Below are 19476 nucleotides of genomic sequence, written 5' to 3'. Positions count from 1 at the left end.
CCCAATCAGAGACAACGATAGACAGCTGTCTGATTGAGAACCAATCCAGGCAACCATAGACTTACATAAACACCTACACTGAACACAACCCCATGAACTCTACAAAAACCCCTATACAATACAAACACCCTAGACTAGACAAAAACACACAAACATCCCCCATGTCACACCCTGACCTAAAAATAATAAAGAAAACAAAGATAACTAAGGCCAGGGCGTGACAGTACCCCCCCCCCCAAAGGTGCGGACTCCGGCCGCAAAACCTGACGTGGCACCCACTTCACCATAGTCACTACCCGCTTTGGTGGCGCCTCTGGAGCGGCGACCCTTTCAGCGAGTCCTGGACTGAATACCATCCTAGAGGGCGCCACTGGACGGAGGGGCAGCTCCGGACTGAGGGGCGGCTCCGGACTGAGGGGCGGCTCCGGACTGAGGGGCGGCTCCGGACAGAGGGGCGGCTCCGGACTGGCGGGCGGCTCCGGACTGGCGGGCAGCTCCTGGCTGACTGACGGTTCTCGCAGATCCTGGCTGACTGACGGCTCTGGCAGATCCTGGCTGGCGGGCGGCTCTGGCAGATCCTGGCTGGCGGGCGGCTCTGGCAGATCCTGGCTGGCGGGCGGCTCTGGCAGATCCTGGCTGGCGGGCGGCTCTGGCAGATCCTGGCTGGCGGGCGGCTCTGGCAGATCCTGGCTGGCGGGCGGCTCTGGCAGATCCTGGCTGGCGGGCGGCTCTGGCAGATCCTGGCTGGCGGGCGGCTCTGGCTGCTCCTGACTGACGGACGGCTCTAGCGGCTCCTGACTGACCGACGGCTCTAGCGGCTCCTGACTGACGGACGGCTCTGAAGGCTCTGGACAGACGGGCGGCTTTGAAGGCTCAGGACAGACGGGCTGCTCAGACGGTGCTGGGCAGACGGGCAGCGCAAGCGGCGCTGGGCAGACAGACAGCTCAGACGGCGTTGGGCAGACGGGCAGTGCAGGCGACGCTGAGCAGACGGACAGCGCAGACGGCGCTGGGCAGACGGCAGACTCTGGCCGGCTGAGGCGCACAGTAGGCCTGGTGCGTGGTGCCGGAACTGGTGGTACTGGGCTGGAGACACGCACCACAGGGAGAGTGCGTGGAGGAGGAACAGGGCTCTGGAGACACACTGGAAGCCTGGTGCGTGGTGTTGGCACTGGTGGTACTGGGCTGGGGCAGGGAGGTGGCGCCGGATATACCGGACCGTGCAGGCGTACTGGCTCCCTTGAGCACCGAGCCTGCCCAACCTTACCTGGTTGAATGCTCCCCGTAGCCCGACCTGTGCGGGGAGGTGGAATAACCCGCACTGGGCTGTGTTGGCGAACCGGGGACACCATGCGTAAGGCTGGTGCCATGTATGCCGGCCCGAGAAGACGCACTGGAGACCAGACGCGTTGAGCCGGCTTCATGGCAACTGGCTCAATGCTCAATCTAGCCCGGCCGATACGTGGAGCTGGAATGTACCGCACTGGGCTAAGCACACGTACAGGAGACACCGTGCGCTTTACCGCATAACACGGTGTCTGCCCGTACTCCCGCTCTCCCGCTAAAAAGCAAAACAAAAGATTGATTACTGTACTTCTATATTTCCATCAACCTTGTCATTGTGGATGGATGTTTTCATTAGCCAAACATCTTGGGAAGAATCTTCTGGCATGGCGAATCCAGGCCTGACACTGGTCTGCTGTGATGTCATTGCATGCGTCATCCATGGCCTGGAGAAGGGTGGCTTGTTCGTAAGGGCGCCTATCATATACCTTCCACCTCCATGTGGAGAAAAATTCCTCAATCCGTTTAAGGAAAGGAGAGTATGGGGGTAAGTACAGGGTGGTAAATTGTGGATGGGCCTGAAACGATGCTTGCACCATTTGAGCATGGTGGATAACCTGACATTATAACCTGATAACCTGACATTATCCCACACAATGACATAGGTCATGCCATCAGCTCTACAGACCTGATTTAGCTCATTAAGGAAGGTTACATTTGAACAGCGAATCATGTGGCTGCCTGCAACTCAATATATAGAGTATGTAGAGTAGACAGCTTTAGATGTTGTTCGACCAAACATTAGAACGGCAAGATGCGTAATCTAAGCAACTTTGACCGTGGTATGATTGTTGGTGTCACACTTGGTGATTCCAGCATCTCAGAAACAGCTGCCCTCCTGGGATTGTTACTCACTACAGTCTTTAGAGTTTACAGAGAATGGTGTGATAAACTAAACACATTCAGTGAGCGGCAGTTCTGTGGGCAAAACACCTTGTTAATGAGAGAGGTCAGAGGAGAATGTCCAGACTCATTCAAGCTAACAGAAAGGCCACAAATGCTCAAATAACAGCTGTTTAAAACAGTGGTGTGCAGAAGGGCATCTCTTAACGTACAACACCGTGAATAATTCAGGCTGTTGTGGAGGCAAAAGTGGTCCTACCCAGTACTAGATAGGTGTACCTAATAAGGTGGACGGTGAGTGTACAGTAATGTCAAATCTGAAAACATGGTCTGGAAAAGTGGTACATGGGACCATAGAAACAGTGTCTGATAAAGAATGATGATGAAATATTTATCCATAAATAATGTAGTCCAATTGGTTCATGTTCCACGGCAATTGGTGTCAATGGATCTCGTTATCCTGAAACTTTCATGATCTAAACATGGAATATTGTTTGTCAGTTTCCATAAAACTATGCATTAAGAGTAATGCAACAGGTACCTATCATTTTGAGCAGTTGTATCAATTGATAGTTAGATCATTGTAATGAAATGAATAGACAGTCATTTCAGATGTAATGTGTGAATTTCATTTTGAAATGGTAATACTTTGATGTTAAGTTGTGTCATTTTGAACAGGTGATTTTAGTTCAATGAACAAATTATCTTAGCTTTATGTGTATTGTATCCAAGCAATTGGAAAAAGTGTTAGAGTTTTGAAAAATTTGCATTTTGATCATTGGTTGTGAGTTTTGTGTCCAGAGTTTTGAAAAATGGCATCAAGGTTCCGAAATTAGTGCCAGTGATTGTAAAAAACTGTAAATAAAGGTTAAATAAATAAAATATTTTAAAAAGCACACCCCCAGCAGGACAGACAGTAATTTCTGTAATACTGATCTACTGAGGCAGGCAGCTAAGAAGTGTAGCCTCTGGAAACACCATAGGGCAGCAGGTAGCCTAGCGGTTAGAGCATTGGACCAGGAAACTAAAGGTTTTCTACATGAGAACTCATTGAGGGAATCCCCTTTAAGCCAGAGTATGAAATCATGTTTCTGTCTCTATCGCCTGAATGTTCACAGGGCTGATGACCACTTGCCTCAAATATAGTCCGTCTAAAACTGGAGTGTGATTGAGTTTGTTCAGTCCAGTTCAGGTCAGATCTAAGAATTCTCCTCATTACAGAAAGTTACAGACCTGACTTATAACATTCCAGGGCTAGTTAAAAGGGTAGAATCTATTCTAAAAGGCAAATTCATTCCAATGACGCTTTGTCCATAACAGTATAGTCATGGATAACATTATGGTATTGAATGGGTCTGGAAACACACACACACACACACACACACACACACACACACACACACACACACACACACACACACACACACACACACACACACACACACACACACACACACACACACACACACACACACACACACACACCACACACACTGTGGGTCTTTTACTGGGCCAAAAGAAGGGTTCTTTCACATCAATTAGACTGTCTGGAAAAGATATAAAGCCTTAGCTCGAAACAGGTTTTTGACAATAATGTACTGTATGTGTATGGTTGAAACATAACACCACTGTGACCCTGACTGATACAAATGACATAGTCCCTGCTGCTGGTACTGCTACCACCCCTTTGGCCAACGTGGTCTCAGGGCAATTCATATTATTCTGTATGTAAATCTGTGACTCTCATTCAGTATCATATATTACATTACGTCATGTTACATTATGAATGGAATAGCGGTCGTACAATATCATACAAATTATTGGATGTATAGTATCATACATCTTACCCAGTCGTAAAATAGCATATGAATTGGATGACATAACTTATGATACATCTTAGTGGACGTATAGTATTGTACGTCTTTCACTGAGACCGGGTTGCTTGTGGCGCTGTACCGACAAAGGAGAATTACGGGGAGAATTTACGTTGGCGGTTAGGGGAACTTACGTAGCAGGTTAGCTAGGTGAATTTGGTTAAGTTTAGAATAAGGGTTAGGGGTAGGGTTATCTAAAATACTGCAGCTGTCCCCAGCCATCCTCCCCGACCAACCTGTCTAATTTAATTTCTGTCTAAAGTAACTAGACCATTAGTAAGTACTGTATAATATGTCTTGGAGGTGCTCAGAAATACTTAAAGCATGTTTTGTATGGCTCTGAGGCCAGACTGCCTTAGCCTACCTTATGTGACCCAAATGACAACAGCAAGCTCTGTATCTGTATGACTTGTTTATTGTTTACTCCATTTGTAACTCTGTGTTGTCTGTTCACACTGCTATGCTTTATCTTGGCCAGGTCGCAGTTGCAAATGAGAACTTGTTCTCAACTAGCCTACCTGGTTAAATAAAGGTGAAATAAAAAAATAAAAAATAAAATAAAAAATAAAATAAAAAATAAAAAAAAATCTACAGGTTCACTTTACTCTACTTTGAGGAGTGAAGAACCACAGCATATGGTGCACAGGAAGGGACAAAAAGAATAATATGATGTTGAGTACCTCCATAAATAAAGTACCCTGATCTGTGGCTAAGTGAAACTCCCAGAGGGCCATTTCTATCCGGAGCTAGTAGAATTAAGCAATAAGGCCCGAGCGTTTGTTTTATATGGTCAAAATATCACGGCTAAGGGCTGTTCTTAAGCACGACGCAACGTTTGTGATATCACCATTATCACAAACCCCCGAGGTGCCTTATTGCTATTATAAACTGGTTACCGATGTAATTAGAGCAAATTTTGTCAAACCCGTGGTATACGGTCTGATATACCATGGCTGTCAGCCAATCAGCATTCAGGGCTCGAACCACCCAGTTTATGAATCTCTGTAGAGCAGAAGAATATATCGTTTTGGAATCAGGAAACTTTTTAGTTGTAAAGGTAGACTTCACCAAATGACATTGCCATGACGTTGGCTCCCGAGTGGCGCAGCAGTCTAAGGCACTGCATCTCAGTGCTAGAGGCATTACTACAGGCCCTGGTTCGATTCCAGGCTGTATCACAACCGGCTGTGATTGGGAGTCCCATAGTGCAGCGCACAATTGGCCCAGCGTCGTCTGGGTTAGGGTTTGGCTGAGGTAGGCTGTCATTGTAAATAACAATTTGTTCTTAACTGACTTGCCTAGTTAAATAAAAAAATTCATGAGCAGCAGCCCAGGAGATATTATGATGAGTGAGATGCAAGACTTCCCTCTCACACAGTCACACATAGTATCTGCACAGGTTCGCTTCATGCTGTTCACAGCGTGGTAGCCAGGGCACCAATCTGAGGGCGAATGAAACGCACACTTCTTATAGCGAGGTGCTGCCTAGCGGACTAGAACACTTGGAAAAGAAAAGGAGAGCCCCACACTCTAGGAGCTCAGATGCAATAATTTTATAACCTAATAACCAACTTTTCGACAGACAAGCTGTCTTCATCAGGGCACCAAAACAGCAGACAAGTTGATCCTCCCACTTCAAAGCCCTTAGTTGTTGCGGAAATTGACCCACTATTCTGTTTACTTTCTGCATCTCCGTCATATCGCTGAGTCTACCTTTAAGTCATGAACTGCAGTAAGATTGGAGGGGCTTACGGACAGGCACGAACCTGCAAAGGGCAGTGAAAACCCACCAAGAATGAACCGGTAAGAAAAACATGCCAGTCTGAAACTTGAACTACATTTGGACAACTAAATTAGAGAGAACTCATTAAGATATTTCCTGACTAAAGGTAAGAATGAGGTTGAGACAAGAAACCTTTGCAAAGAACCTGTGAGCCTGTGAAGTAGACTACAGTAGCAGTAACCTGTTAAACATTTGGTTCCACAGCTGGAATGGAAAACAAAAGAAAACAAATCAAAATATATTTTTACATGTATTTTTAAAGTAAGGAGACTTACATGGTCTTATCCACCGGATCTAACTGCCGGTGCATAGCGAGAGAGAACCCGAAAAGGCTCCCGGGCTCTCCGTTCTTTATCAGGACGTTTTCTGTGTCCAGGTTGAAAGATGATATTTGCGTCCATTCCAGGAGAAAGAGAAGCGATAGAGATGAGAGGAATTGTATCCATCTATCCCCCATGGCAGCAAGGAGAGTTTATTTCTGTGTGATTGAAAATAAACACTGTTATGTCTCCTGGTAACTCCACCAGTTTATCTGTGGTATAACTCACGCTCCAGTTAAGTGATGTCTGAATGTAGCATGCTTGCTCACTCTGGGTTTTGGGTAGGATGTTGCCCACTGGAAGCTTGTGCCGCGCCCCTCCTACCTCCCCACTCTCCCTCTACCGCTCTGTCCCTCCTCTGTTCTCTTACCTCAGGTGTTGTCAGTGCTTAATTTGTAAATCGGCAGGTGACCTAGGGGGCTCAGAAGTACCAGAACACAACCTTTATAATAGAGCATTGTATGCATATCATCACATTTCGTAGTGGCATAGAGTAGAGCAGAAGTTGCACACATGGGGAAATGTTTTTGTAGTAAGGTTTTGGGAAAAATGTGACCTTTTATAAAAGCATTTCATGCAATTCTACATCATTGACAAGATATACTGATAAATAGCCCAATGTCAAAACACAGTTTTAAAGTGTCCAAATCAATAACCCATATGCAGAAACAGTTTGTGATATATTGAAAACCTAAACATAGAATTTACTATCGACACATACATATATTTTTTTAGATGAGCATCTTATAAATGGCACACGCACCAAAACCCTGTTGTTGTGTCCAGTTATTAGGGGGGAAAGGCACTGTTGAAACTACAACAACAAACACATGGAAACTGGATATAGTTTCACATCACTGGTTAGAGGACAACCTGCAGAACACAGTCAGCCACATTCTGGAATGTTGCATTTTGATACGGGGGTCACCAAAACAAAAAGAGAAACGCAACACAGTTTTGTTAATCACTCATATCAATTATCATGTTGACATCAATTGCGCAAGAGGGGGGAGATGAGGTTGCATGTCAACAAGTAATCAAATGGCTACCCGGACTATTTGCATTGTGTGCCCCCCCAACCCCTCTTTTTACGCTGCTGCTATTCTCTGTTTATCATATATGCATAGTCACTTTAACTATACATTCATGTACATACTACCTCAATTGGGCCGACCAACCATTACTCCCGCATATTGGCTAACCGGGCTATCTGCGTTGTGTCCCACCCACCACACGCCAACCCCTCTTTTACGCTACTGCTACTCTCTGTTCATCATATATGGATATTCACTTTTACCATATCTACATGTACATACGACCTCAATCAGCCTGACTAACCGGTGTCTGTATGTAGCCTCGCTACTTTTATAGCCTCGCTACTATATATAGCCTGTCTTTTTACTGCTGTTTTATTTCTTTACCTACCTATTGTTCACCTAATACCTTTTTGCACTATTGGTTAGAGCCTGTAAGTAAGCATTTCACTGTAAGGTCTACACATGTTGTATTCGGCGCACGTGACAAATAAACTTTGATTTGATTTGATTTGTTAAAACTAGCACAGCTCAAGAACCACACGATATCTGGGAATAATGTGCAGAGGACAATTTGTAGAAGACAGCTAGCTAAATGTTGAAGTGTTGCATTTTGATTCAAGTGGGTCGCCAACAAGGTAAGTGTAACGCAACACTTTTGTTAATCACTTCCATTTATAGAACAGCGCTGTTGAACTAACACTATTCAAAGGAAACTTGGAATAACCTTTACATGGTTAGATGGGAATTTGTTGGCGGCTTCTATCTATATTTTGAAATGACAGCTGTTGATTTCTGGAGGCTGCCATCACGAAAATGGGAATAAACCACTTTTCTGTTAGTTGACTTCAACGAATCACAACCTGTCATAGGATATCAACAGTGACAACGGTTGGCTGCTGTTTAAGGGATAGTTTGACTTTCAAATCTATGTATTGGTGTGTGGCCAGCAACTTTTATAGAGAGACCGGTGTTGTGCCGGAAAGCTCCCCCCTGACAGAATTCTCCCCCCTTCGCATACGCACTCAATTCTTCATTGCTGTGACTTGCTTGCTAGTTGAGATTTCTGATCACGTTAGGCTGCGTTTCATTCTATTTTTTATGACAGTTTGATCGCGGGGAGGCACTAGTAATGTCTGCAGTTTTCGGTTTGGCTATTTGTTTCAAGTGTATTAGTCTATTAATTATTCATTTCGGTTGCCTATCCTGATGTGAAGTTTGTTCTACAAAAAGTATTTGACTCTTATGTGTGCCACAGGAAGTATTTGACTCTAGCCACAAAATTAAGGAAATTGGAAGGGGATTTCTGAAAGGCTATTTTCTTGCCTGACGAAACCAGGCCTGCCTGGAGTTGAGGCGATTGGCTGTATGGAGATATTCCAGGTTTTATGGTCGGTCCAGACCAGGAATGGCTGTTCTGCTCCTTCCAGCCAGTGCCTCCACTCTTCCAACGCCATCTTCACCGCCAGGAGTTCTCGGTTGCCAACATCGTTATTCCTTTCAGCAAGGTTGAGACGAAAGGACAAGAAGGCACAGGGATGAAGCTTCTGGTCCTGGGAAGATCGCTGGGACAGGATGGCCCCCACTCCAACATCCGAAGCATCCACTTCCACCACAAATTGATGCGAGGGGTCCGGATGGATGAGGATGGGTGCTGTTGTGAACTGATGCTTCAGGTCCACAAAGGCTTTGTCGACAGCTGGAGACCATTTGAACGGTACCTTGGGAGAGGTGAGTGCCGAGAGGGGGGCCGCCAGGGGGCTGTAGTCCTGAATGAAACGGCGGTAGAAGTTTGCAAAACCAAGAAACCGTTGCAACTGCACCCTGGACGTTGGTTGAGGCCAAACCCCCACTGATTTCACCTTTCCAGGATCCATCTGAACATTGCCCTCTGCAATGACATATCCCAAAAAGGTGATAGAAGAGCGGTGGAACTCACACCTCTCGGCTTTCACGGACAGTTGGTTCTCCAGGAGGCACTGAAGGACCTGTCTGACATGAAGAACATGTTCTTGTGAAGATTGGGAAAAAAACTGGATGTTATCAAGGTACACAAACACAAACCGGTTTAGCATGTCCCGAAGCACATCATTGACCAAAGCCTGGAAAACAGCGGGGGTATTGGTGAATCCAAATGGCATGACCTGGTACTCATAATGTCCACTGGCTGTGTTGAAGGCTGTCTTCCACTCATCCCCCTCGCGTATCCAAACCAGGTGGTAGGCATTTCGAAGGTCCAACTTGGAAAATATGGTGGCCCCCTGGAGAGGTTCAAACTCCGAGAAGAGGAGAGGTAGGGGGTAACGATTCTTGACAGTAATGTCATTAACACCCCGGTAGTCAATGCAAAAAACACAGGGTCTTGTCCTTCTCCACAAAGAAAAACCCTGCGCCGGCAGGAGATGCAGACTAACGGACGGCCCCAGTGGCCAGAGACTCCTATATGTACTCCTCCATAGCTTTGGTCTCTGGTCCAGACAGAGAAAACACTCGACCCGAGGTGGTGTTGTGCCTGGGAGAAAATCAATGGCACAATCATAAGGACGGTGCGGGGGAAGGGAAGTAGCACGTACCTTACTGAACACTTCCAGGAGGTCATGGTATTCTGTGGGGAAAGCATAGACATCCACAGTCTTGCTAACATCCTGAGGAAGATGACTTGAGGAAGGCTGTGCTGCTTGAAGGCAGTGGGAATGGCAAAATGGGCTCCAATCCAGGATGGAGCTTGTGGTCCAGTCAATCACAGGATTGTGCTTTGGAGCCAGGAAAATCCCAAAACAACCGGAACATGGGGAGATGTAATGAGGAGGAACTGTATTGTCTCAATGTGGTTAACTTCTTGACGCTAGGGGCCAGATGTTTTTTTTTTTTTTTTATAACGTTCCCAAGGTAAACGGACTATTTCTCAGGCCCAGATCATTGAATATGAATATAATTTACAGATTGGGATAGAAAAAACTCCAAAGTTTCCAAAACTGTCAAAATATTGTCTGTGAGTATAACAAAACTGATTTTGCATGCGAAAACCTGAGGAAATCCAACCCGGAAGTGTTTTATTTTTTTCCCCCCTGTTTCATTGCCTGCCCCTCTTCCATTTAAAGTGGTATCAACCATATTAATTTTCCAATGGCTTCCTCAGGCTGTGACCAGGCTTTAGACATAGTTTCAGGCTTTTATTTTGAAAAATGAACGAGATTTTTCAAAACGAGTCAGGTGTCCTTTGATTAGTTCCTGCGCGCGAGAGGGGTAGCTCGACATTTTCTTTCTCTCTTTTATTGAATAGGTTACTGTCCGGTTGAAATATTATCGATTATGCATGTTAAAAACAACCTGAGGATTGATTATAAAAAACATTTGACATGTTTCTACGAACATTACGGATACTTTGGGGAATTTTCGTCTGCCTTTCAGGAACGGAACGAGGCTGTGGTTTTCTGAACATAACAAGCAACCCAAATGGCGTTTTTTTGTTATAAAACGAATATTTATCGAACAAAAATAACATTTATTGTGTAACTGGGAGTCTCGTGAGTGCAAACATCCGAAGATTATCAAAGGTAAGCGATTCATTTTATTGCTTTTCTGACTTTCGTGACCATGCTAACTTGGGGCTAGCTGTTCTTATTGTTTTGTCTAGTGATTGATAAACTCACAAACGCTTGGATTGCTTTCGCTGTAAAGCATATTTTCAAAATCTGACCCGATAGGTGGATTAACAACAAGCTAAGCTGTGTTTTGGTATATTTCACTTGTGATTGCATGATTATAAATATTTTTAGTATTATATTTGAATCTGATACTTTTGGGAATTTTCTTCTGCCTTTCAGGACCGGAACGAGCATGTGGTTTTCTGACGATAACGCGCTACCCATATGGCGTATTTCACTTGTGATTCCATGATTATAAATATTTTTAGGATTATTTTTGAATTTGGCGCTCTGCAATTCAGCGGTTGTTTACGAAAATGATCCCGCTAATGGGATCCGTAGCGTCAAGAAGTTAATGCAACCGCTGTGTCAGATTTCAAAAAAACTTTACGGAAAAAGCACACCATGCAATAATCTGAGTACAGCACTCAGACACAAAACCAAGCCATACTGATATCCGCCATGTTGTGTAGTCAACAGAAGTCAGAAATAGCATTATAAATATTAACTTACCTTTGATGATCTTCATCAGAATGCACTCCCAGGAATCCCAGTTCCACAATAAATGTTTGATTTGTTCGATAAAGTCCATCTCTCATATCCAAATACCTCCTTTTTGTTCGCACGTTTAGCCCAGTAATCAAAATTCAAGAGGCGCGATCACTAGGTGCAGACGAAAAGTCAAAAAGTTCTGTTACAGTCCGTAGAAACATGTCAAACGATGTATAGAATCAATCTTTAGGATGTTTTAAACACAAATCTTCAATAATGTTTCAACCGGAGAATTCCCTTGTCTTTAGAATTGCAATGGAAAGCAAGCTAACTCTCAAGTGAACGCGCGTGGTCAGCTCAAGGCACTCTGGGAGAGACCTTACTCAATCCCCTCTCATTTGCCCCCACTTCACAGTAGAATCCTCAAACAAGGTGCTAAAGACTGTTGACATCCAGTGGAAGCCTTAGGAAGTGCAACATGACCCCATAGACACTGTATATTCGATAGGCCATGAGTTGAAAAACTACAAACTTCAGATTTCCCACTTTCTGGTTGGATTTTTTTCTCAGGTTTTTGTCTGCCATATGAGTTCTGTTATACTCACAGATATCATTCAAACAGTTTTAGAAACTTCAGAGTGTTTTCTATCCAAATCTATGCAATAATATGCATATTCTAGCTTTTATGGCTGAGTAGCAGGCAGGTTAATTTGGGCACGCTTTCATCCAAAATTCCGAATGCTGCCCCCTACCTTAGTGAAGTTAAACAGGTCAACATTCACAAGGCTGCGGGGCCAGACGGATTACCAGGACGTGTGCTTCGGGCATGTGCTGACCAACTGGCAGGTGTCTTCACTGACATTTTCAACATGTCCCTGATTGAGTCTGTAATACCAACATGCTTCAAGCAGACCACCATAGTCCCTGTGCCCAAGAACATAAAGGCAACCTGCCTAAATGACTACAGACCTGTGGCACTCACGTCCGTAGCCATGAAGTGCTTTGAAAGGCAGGTAATGGCTCACATCAACACCATTATCCCAGAAACCCTAGACCCACTGGGTTTATGTTTGGGTGGTTGCATACAGATCCACAGATGATGCAATCTCTATTGCACTCCACACTGCCCTTTCCCACCTGGACAAAAGGAACGCCTATGTGAGAATGCTATTCATTGACTACAGCTCAGCGTTCAACACCATAGTACCCTCAAAGCTCATCACTAAGCTAAGGAACCTGGGACTAAACATCTCCCTCTGCAACTGGATCCTGGACTTCCTGACGGGTCGCCCCCAGGTGGTGAGGTTAGGTAGCAACACATCTGCCACACTGATCCTCAACACTGGAGCTCCCCAGGGGTGCGTGCTCAGTCCCCTTCTGTACTCCCTGTTCGCCCACAACTGCATGGCCAGGCACGAGTCCAACACCATCATTAAGTTTGCTGACGACACAACAGTGGTAGGCCTGATCACCGACAACAACGAGACAGCCTATAGGGAGGAGGTCAGAGACCTGGCCGGGTGGTGCCAGAATAACAACCTCTCCCTCAACGTAACCAAGACTAAGGAGATGATTGTGGACTACAGGAAAAGGAGCACCGAGCACTTCCCCATTCTCATCAACGGGGCTGTAGTGGAGCAGGTTGAGAGCTTCAAATTCCTTTGTGTCCACATCAACAACAAACTAGAATGGTCCAAACACACCAAGACAGTCGTGAAGAGGGCACGACAAAACCTATTCCCCCTCAGGAAACTAAAAAGATTTGGCAAAGGTCCTGAGATTCTCAAAAGGTTCTACAGCTGCAACATCGAGAGCATCCTGACCGGTTGCATCACTGCCTGGTACGGCAATTGCTCGGCCTCTGACCGCAAGGCACTTCAGAGGGTAGTGCATACGGCCCAATACATCACTGGGGCAAAGCTGCCTGCCATCCAGGACCTATACACCAGGCGGTGTCAGAGGAAGGCCCTAAAAATTGTCAAAGACCCCAGCCACCCGGTGGCGGTGTCAGAGGAAGACCCCAGCCACCCCAGTCATACTGAACACGCGAACAACAAGGAGGAATTTGGACATAAATGATGGACTTTATGGAACAAATCAAACATTTATTGTGGAACTGGGATTCCTGGGAGTGCATTCTGACGAAGATCATCAAAGGTAAGTGAATATTTATAATGCTATTTCTGACTTATGTTGACTCCAAAATACAGAATATACATGTGAACTCATACACGTGTGCCATATGTGTGTGTCATATGTGTAAATGTAATATGCGTGTATGTATGTGTGTGTCTGTCTGTCTAAACTTGAAAGGTTATGCTGCCATCTCAGAAGAGGGCTCTGTTCCTCGACCCAATGGGGGAAAGTGCCAGAAAGATAAAAAGATGCCAGGCGGTGCTTGGTAAAAACTGCTTTTAATATATATATTTTTTAATGGAATCAATTAAGTCCTTGAAATTCTATACCATTATTAATCTCTATATTGTAATCAATAAAGTGTTTCAAAATGTTGTACTTTTATTAACATAGATGTTCAGATCATTCCTGAGAGAGAAGGGGTGTGATATCTCCAGATGGGCATGTGGTACCTTGCTTCTTGTGGGGTCCTTGCCTTGAAAGTAAGTATGAGAGTATAAGTAATGCACAGTTAACCTACTGAAAGTATACTGACTAAAAGGCAAAACAGAGCTGTCAAATTATATTATAGCTGTGTCGTTGTATACTTGCGAATTAGAATCTTAAGTGTAACATCATTTTGTTGTGGAAGACTAAAATGCCCATCACATTTTTTCCCCAGTTTGCTGAATGTGTTCTGAAGGAGGCGTCGATTGTCTTTTCAAATACAGACAAAGATGTTAACATCATGAGAAAATAAATAGCAGTCACTCTCCTCCAACACTGGTATGTTCAATTTCAAATTGAATATAATTGTAGATTAAAAAAAAAACATTTACATGGATCTTTCAAGGTTCTTTGATCCAACTTCTGACTAGATGGCCACTAAAACACATGTATTTAAATAATTGTGTTACAAGAAACCTATACTCTTCCCTTGTTCTCTGTTTGCGCTTAAAAATATATGTAAAGATATATAGACTACTTGACAATATGTTTGGCTAGATGACCTTAGCCAACTGTGCCACTTCTGTGGGGAAGTGGACAATAATGAGGAAAACACTAACTGTATTTGCTTGTTCACTTCTAAAGGCACATTTTTACGATTACGAATTTGTATAAGCAGTAATATGTCTAGAGGTAGTATTATCCGCTTTGTCTGATAATTAAATAATTGTAAATCAAGAAAATATATTTATATAAAATATATTTATATTTAAGGATATAAACATTGAGTTGTTATTGTACCTGAAATGCACAAGGACCTCTACTCTGACAATTAATCCACACATAAAACGGCCAACCGAATCGTTTCTAGTCATCTCTCCTCCTTCCAGGTCTTTTCATCGTTGAACTTATATGGTGATCGTATCTAAACTTTCATTGTATTACCACGACAACCGGCAAAACAGTTCGTCATTCAATCACCCACGTGGGTATAACCAATGAGGAGATGGCACGTGGGTACCTGCTTCTATAAACCAATGAGGAGATGGGAGAGGCAGGACTTGCACAACCGCAAGCAACCGCAAGCTAGCTAAATAGGACAAATTAACGCTAGCAACAGCAAGCTAACTAGCTAAATTGCCATACATGTTTAATGCTTTTCGACCTGTCCCCAAATTAATGTCGTTGGTTCAGAGTTTGTTTTGATATTTTAACCTGCGTGTCGTGATCGCGTTTGGTGTGGGGGGGCAAAATAAATGTATGCATGATAGCGCACGATGGCGCACGCGCGCAGCCGGTTTGGGTTCCGTGTAAGTGTTCACGCGAAGGGGGTGGGGGATGCTGGCAGGGGGGAGCTTTTCGGCACAACACGGGCACGAATTATCCACACCATTTGAGAAGAAAATGATGGGTGAGTTCTAAGTCCTGCGTTCCCCAGCGTGTATGACAAAATCAACAGTACAAAACCAAAGATATTGATCTGCTTTAAGCAACTGATCTTATGTCATGGGGTTGACTATAAACTTTTATCAATCTGAGGTAAAAAAGGATGTGTAATTCCCCCAAATTTGATGTGGTCAAATGTGTAATGTACTAAGGCATACAGTACTGTCCACATCATGGAAAGAAGCGTAATATACATTAATTAGATATGGCAAAATAATACATTATCTTCATTTAGAATGATAGTAAATGAAAACTCACTTCTTCTTTTTTTCATTAATCACATATGTACAAAACATGCTCTTTCCATGACATTGTCTGACCAGGTGACTATCATTTGTTTGTCAACAGGACAATGACCCAACACACCTCCAGGCTGTTGAAGGACTATTTGACCAAGAAGGATGGAGTGATGGAGTGCTGTATCAGATGACCTGGCCTCCACAATCACCCGTGAAGGAAGCGGAGTGAAGGAAAAGCAGCCAACAAGTGCTCAACAATGTGTGAACTCCTTCAAGACTATTGGAAAAGCATTACAGGTGAAGCTGATTGAGAGAATGCCAAGACTGTGCAAAGCTGTCCCAAGGCAAAGGGTGGCTACTTTGAAGAACCTCAAATCTAAAATATATTTTGATTTGTTTAACCCTTCTTTGGTTACTACATAATTCCATGTGTTATTTCATCATTTTAATGTCTTTACTATTATTCGACAATGTAGAAGATATTATGTTTTTAAATAATCCTTGAATGAGTAGGTGTGTCAACTTTTTACTGGTACTTTATTTAAATGTATCAGGGGGTACTGCAGCACCTCCAGCACCCTTCACGGAGCAATGATTCTGTTTGGAAAACTAATGCCAATATTCAATTGTTTTTTTTAAAAGAAGAAGAAAAAATAAAGTGCAACGCTGGAGATATGAGAGATGTAGGGTCCTGTCTATCAGAGCAGAGAGGGGGAGAGATGTAGGGTCCTGTCTATCAGAGCAGAGAGGGGGAGAGATGTAGGGTCCTGTCTATCAGAGCAGAGAGGGGGAGAGATGTAGGGTCCTGTCTATCAGAGCAGAGAGGGGGAGAGATGTAGGGTCCTGTCTATCAGAGCAGAGAGGGGGAGAGATGTAGGGTCCTGTCTATCAGAGCAGAGAGGGGGAGAGATGTAGGCTCCTGTCTATCAGAGCAGAGAGGGGGAGAGATGTAGGGTCCTGTCTATCAGAGCAGAGAGGGGGAGAGATGAGAGATGTAGGGTCCTGTCTATCAGAGCAGAGAGGGGGAGAGATGTAGGGTCCTGTCTATCAGAGCAGAGAGGGGGAGAGATGTAGGGTCCTGTCTATCAGAGCAGAGAGGGGGAGAGATGTAGGGTCCTGTCTATCAGAGCAGAGAGGGGGAGAGATGTAGGCTCCTGTCTATCAGAGCAGAGAGGGGGAGAGGTGTAGGGTCCTGTCTATCAGAGCAGAGAGGGGGAGAGATGAGAGATGTAGGGTCCTGTCTATCAGAGCAGAGAGGGGGAGAGATTAGAGATGTAGGGTCCTGTCTATCAGAGCAGAGAGGGGGAGAGATGTAGGGTCCTGTCTATCAGAGCAGAGAGGGGGAGAGATGTAGGCTCCTGTCTATCAGAGCAGAGAGGGGGAGAGATGTAGGGTCCTGTCTATCAGAGCAGAGAGGGGGAGAGATGAGAGATGTAGGGTCCTGTCTATCAGAGCAGAGAGGGGGAGAGATGTAGGGTCCTGTCTATCAGAGCAGAGAGGGGGAGAGATGTAGGGTCCTGTCTATCAGAGCAGAGAGGGGGAGAGATGTAGGGTCCTGTCTATCAGAGCAGAGAGGGGGAGAGATGTAGGTTCCTGTCTATCAGAGCAGAGAGGGGGAGAGATGTAGGGTCCTGTCTATCAGAGCAGAGAGGGGGAGAGATGAGAGATGTAGGGTCCTGTCTATCAGAGCAGAGAGGGGGAGAGATGAGAGATGTAGGGTCCTGTCTATCAGAGCAGAGAGGGGGAGAGATGTAGGGTCCTGTCTATCAGAGCAGAGAGGGGGAGAGATGTAGGGTCCTGTCTATCAGAGCAGAGAGGGGGAGAGATGTAGGGTCCTGTCTATCAGAGCAGAGAGGGGGAGAGATGTAGGTTCCTGTCTATCAGAGCAGAGAGGGGGAGAGATGTAGGGTCCTGTCTATCAGAGCAGAGAGGGGGAGAGATGAGAGATGTAGGGTCCTGTCTATCAGAGCAGAGAGGGGGAGAGATGTAGGGTCCTGTCTATCAGAGCAGAGAGGGGGAGAGATGTAGGGTCCTGTCTATCAGAGCAGAGAGGGGGAGAGATGTAGGGTCCTGTCTATCAGAGCAGAGAGGGGGAGAGATGAGAGATGTAGGGTCCTGTCTATCAGAGCAGAGAGGGGGAGAGATGTAGGCTCCTGTCTATCAGAGCAGAGAGGGGGAGAGATGTAGGGTCCTGTCTATCAGAGCAGAGAGGGGGAGAGATGAGAGATGTAGGGTCCTGTCTATCAGAGCAGAGAGGGGGAGAGATGTAGGGTCCTGTCTATCAGAGCAGAGAGGGGGAGAGATGTAGGGTCCTGTCTATCAGAGCAGAGAGGGGGAGAGATGTAGGGTCCTGTCTATCAGAGCAGAGAGGGGGAGAGATGTAGGTTCCTGTCTATCAGAGCAGAGAGGGGGAGAGATGTAGGGTCCTGTCTATCAGAGCAGAGAGGGGGAGAGATGAGAGATGTAGGGTCCTGTCTATCAGAGCAGAGAGGGGGAGAGATGAGAGATGTAGGGTCCTGTCTATCAGAGCAGAGAGGGGGAGAGATGTAGGGTCCTGTCTATCAGAGCAGAGAGGGGGAGAGATGAGAGATGTAGGGTCCTGTCTATCAGAGCAGAGAGGGGGAGAGATGTAGGTTCCTGTCTATCAGAGCAGAGAGGGGGAGAGATGTAGGGTCCTGTCTATCAGAGCAGAGAGGGGGAGAGATGAGAGATGTAGGGTCCTGTCTATCAGAGCAGAGAGGGGGAGAGATGTAGGGTCCTGTCTATCAGAGCAGAGAGGGGGAGAGATGTAGGGTCCTGTCTATCAGAGCAGAGAGGGGGAGAGATGTAGGGTCCTGTCTATCAGAGCAGAGAGGGGGAGAGATGAGAGATGTAGGGTCCTGTCTATCAGAGCAGAGAGGGGGAGAGATGTAGGCTCCTGTCTATCAGAGCAGAGAGGGGGAGAGATGTAGGGTCCTGTCTATCAGAGCAGAGAGGGGGAGAGATGTAGGGTCCTGTCTATCAGAGCAGAGAGGGGGAGAGATGTAGGGTCCTGTCTATCAGAGCAGAGAGGGGGAGAGTTGTAGGGTCCTGTCTATCAGAGCAGAGAGGGGGAGAGATGAGAGATGTAGGGTCCTGTCTATCAGAGCAGAGAGGGGGAGAGATGTAGGCTCCTGTCTATCAGAGCAGAGAGGGGGAGAGATGTAGGTTCCTGTCTATCAGAGCAGAGAGGGGGAGAGATGTAGGGTCCTGTCTATCAGAGCAGAGAGGGGGAGAGTTGTAGGTTCCTGTCTATCATAGCAGAGAGGGGGAGAGATGAGAGATGTAGGGTCCTGTCTATCAGAGCAGAGAGGGGGAGAGATGTAGGCTCCTGTCTATCAGAGCAGAGAGGGGGAGAGTTGTAGGTTCCTGTCTATCAGAGCAGAGAGGGGGAGAGATGTAGGGTCCTGTCTATCAGAGCAGAGAGGGGGAGAGATGAGAGATGTAGGGTCCTGTCTATCAGAGCAGAGAGGGGGAGAGTTGTAGGTTCCTGTCTATCAGAGCAGAGAGGGGGAGAGATGTAGGATCCTGTCTATCAGAGCAGAGAGGGGGAGAGATGTAGGGTCCTGTCTATCAGAGCAGAGAGGGGGAGAGATGAGAGATGTAGGGTCCTGTCTATCAGAGCAGAGAGGGGGAGAGATGAGAGATGTAGGGTCCTGTCTATCAGAGCAGAGAGGGGGAGAGATGTAGGGTCCTGTCTATCAGAGCAGAGAGGGGGAGAGATGTAGGGTCCTGTCTATCAGAGCAGAGAGGGGGAGAGATGTAGGGTCCTGTCTATCAGAGCAGAGAGGGGGAGAGATGTAGGTTCCTGTCTATCAGAGCAGAGAGGGGGAGAGATGTAGGGTCCTGTCTATCAGAGCAGAGAGGGGGAGAG

At 45.7% G+C, this 19476-nt stretch overlaps 1 protein-coding gene and 1 long non-coding RNA gene across 2 annotated transcripts in view; one reads left to right on the top strand and one right to left on the bottom strand.

The window, feature by feature from the left end:
* The window catches only part of LOC139550366 (integrin alpha-6-like), a 36953-nt gene extending 30492 nt beyond the window's left edge, over window positions 1-6461 (bottom strand). The window contains exon 1 of the mRNA XM_071361226.1: window positions 6120-6461. Coding sequence (XP_071217327.1) covers window positions 6120-6301 — 182 coding nt within the window. The 5' untranslated portion in view covers window positions 6302-6461. The remainder of the gene's footprint in view (window positions 1-6119) is intronic.
* On the top strand, window positions 5516-13945 carry LOC139550367 (uncharacterized). Its single transcript, XR_011670011.1, has 3 exons — window positions 5516-5864; window positions 13651-13738; window positions 13867-13945. It is a non-coding gene; the product is annotated as an uncharacterized lncRNA (long non-coding RNA).
* The last annotated feature ends 5531 nt before the right edge of the window (window positions 13946-19476 follow it).

This window comes from Salvelinus alpinus, chromosome 23 (genome assembly GCF_045679555.1).
Source record: "Salvelinus alpinus chromosome 23, SLU_Salpinus.1, whole genome shotgun sequence".
In the NCBI taxonomy this organism is placed as follows: domain Eukaryota; kingdom Metazoa; phylum Chordata; class Actinopteri; order Salmoniformes; family Salmonidae; genus Salvelinus; species Salvelinus alpinus.
Note: the sequence above shows the minus strand (reverse complement) of the source record. Positions and strands in the feature narration are given on the sequence as shown.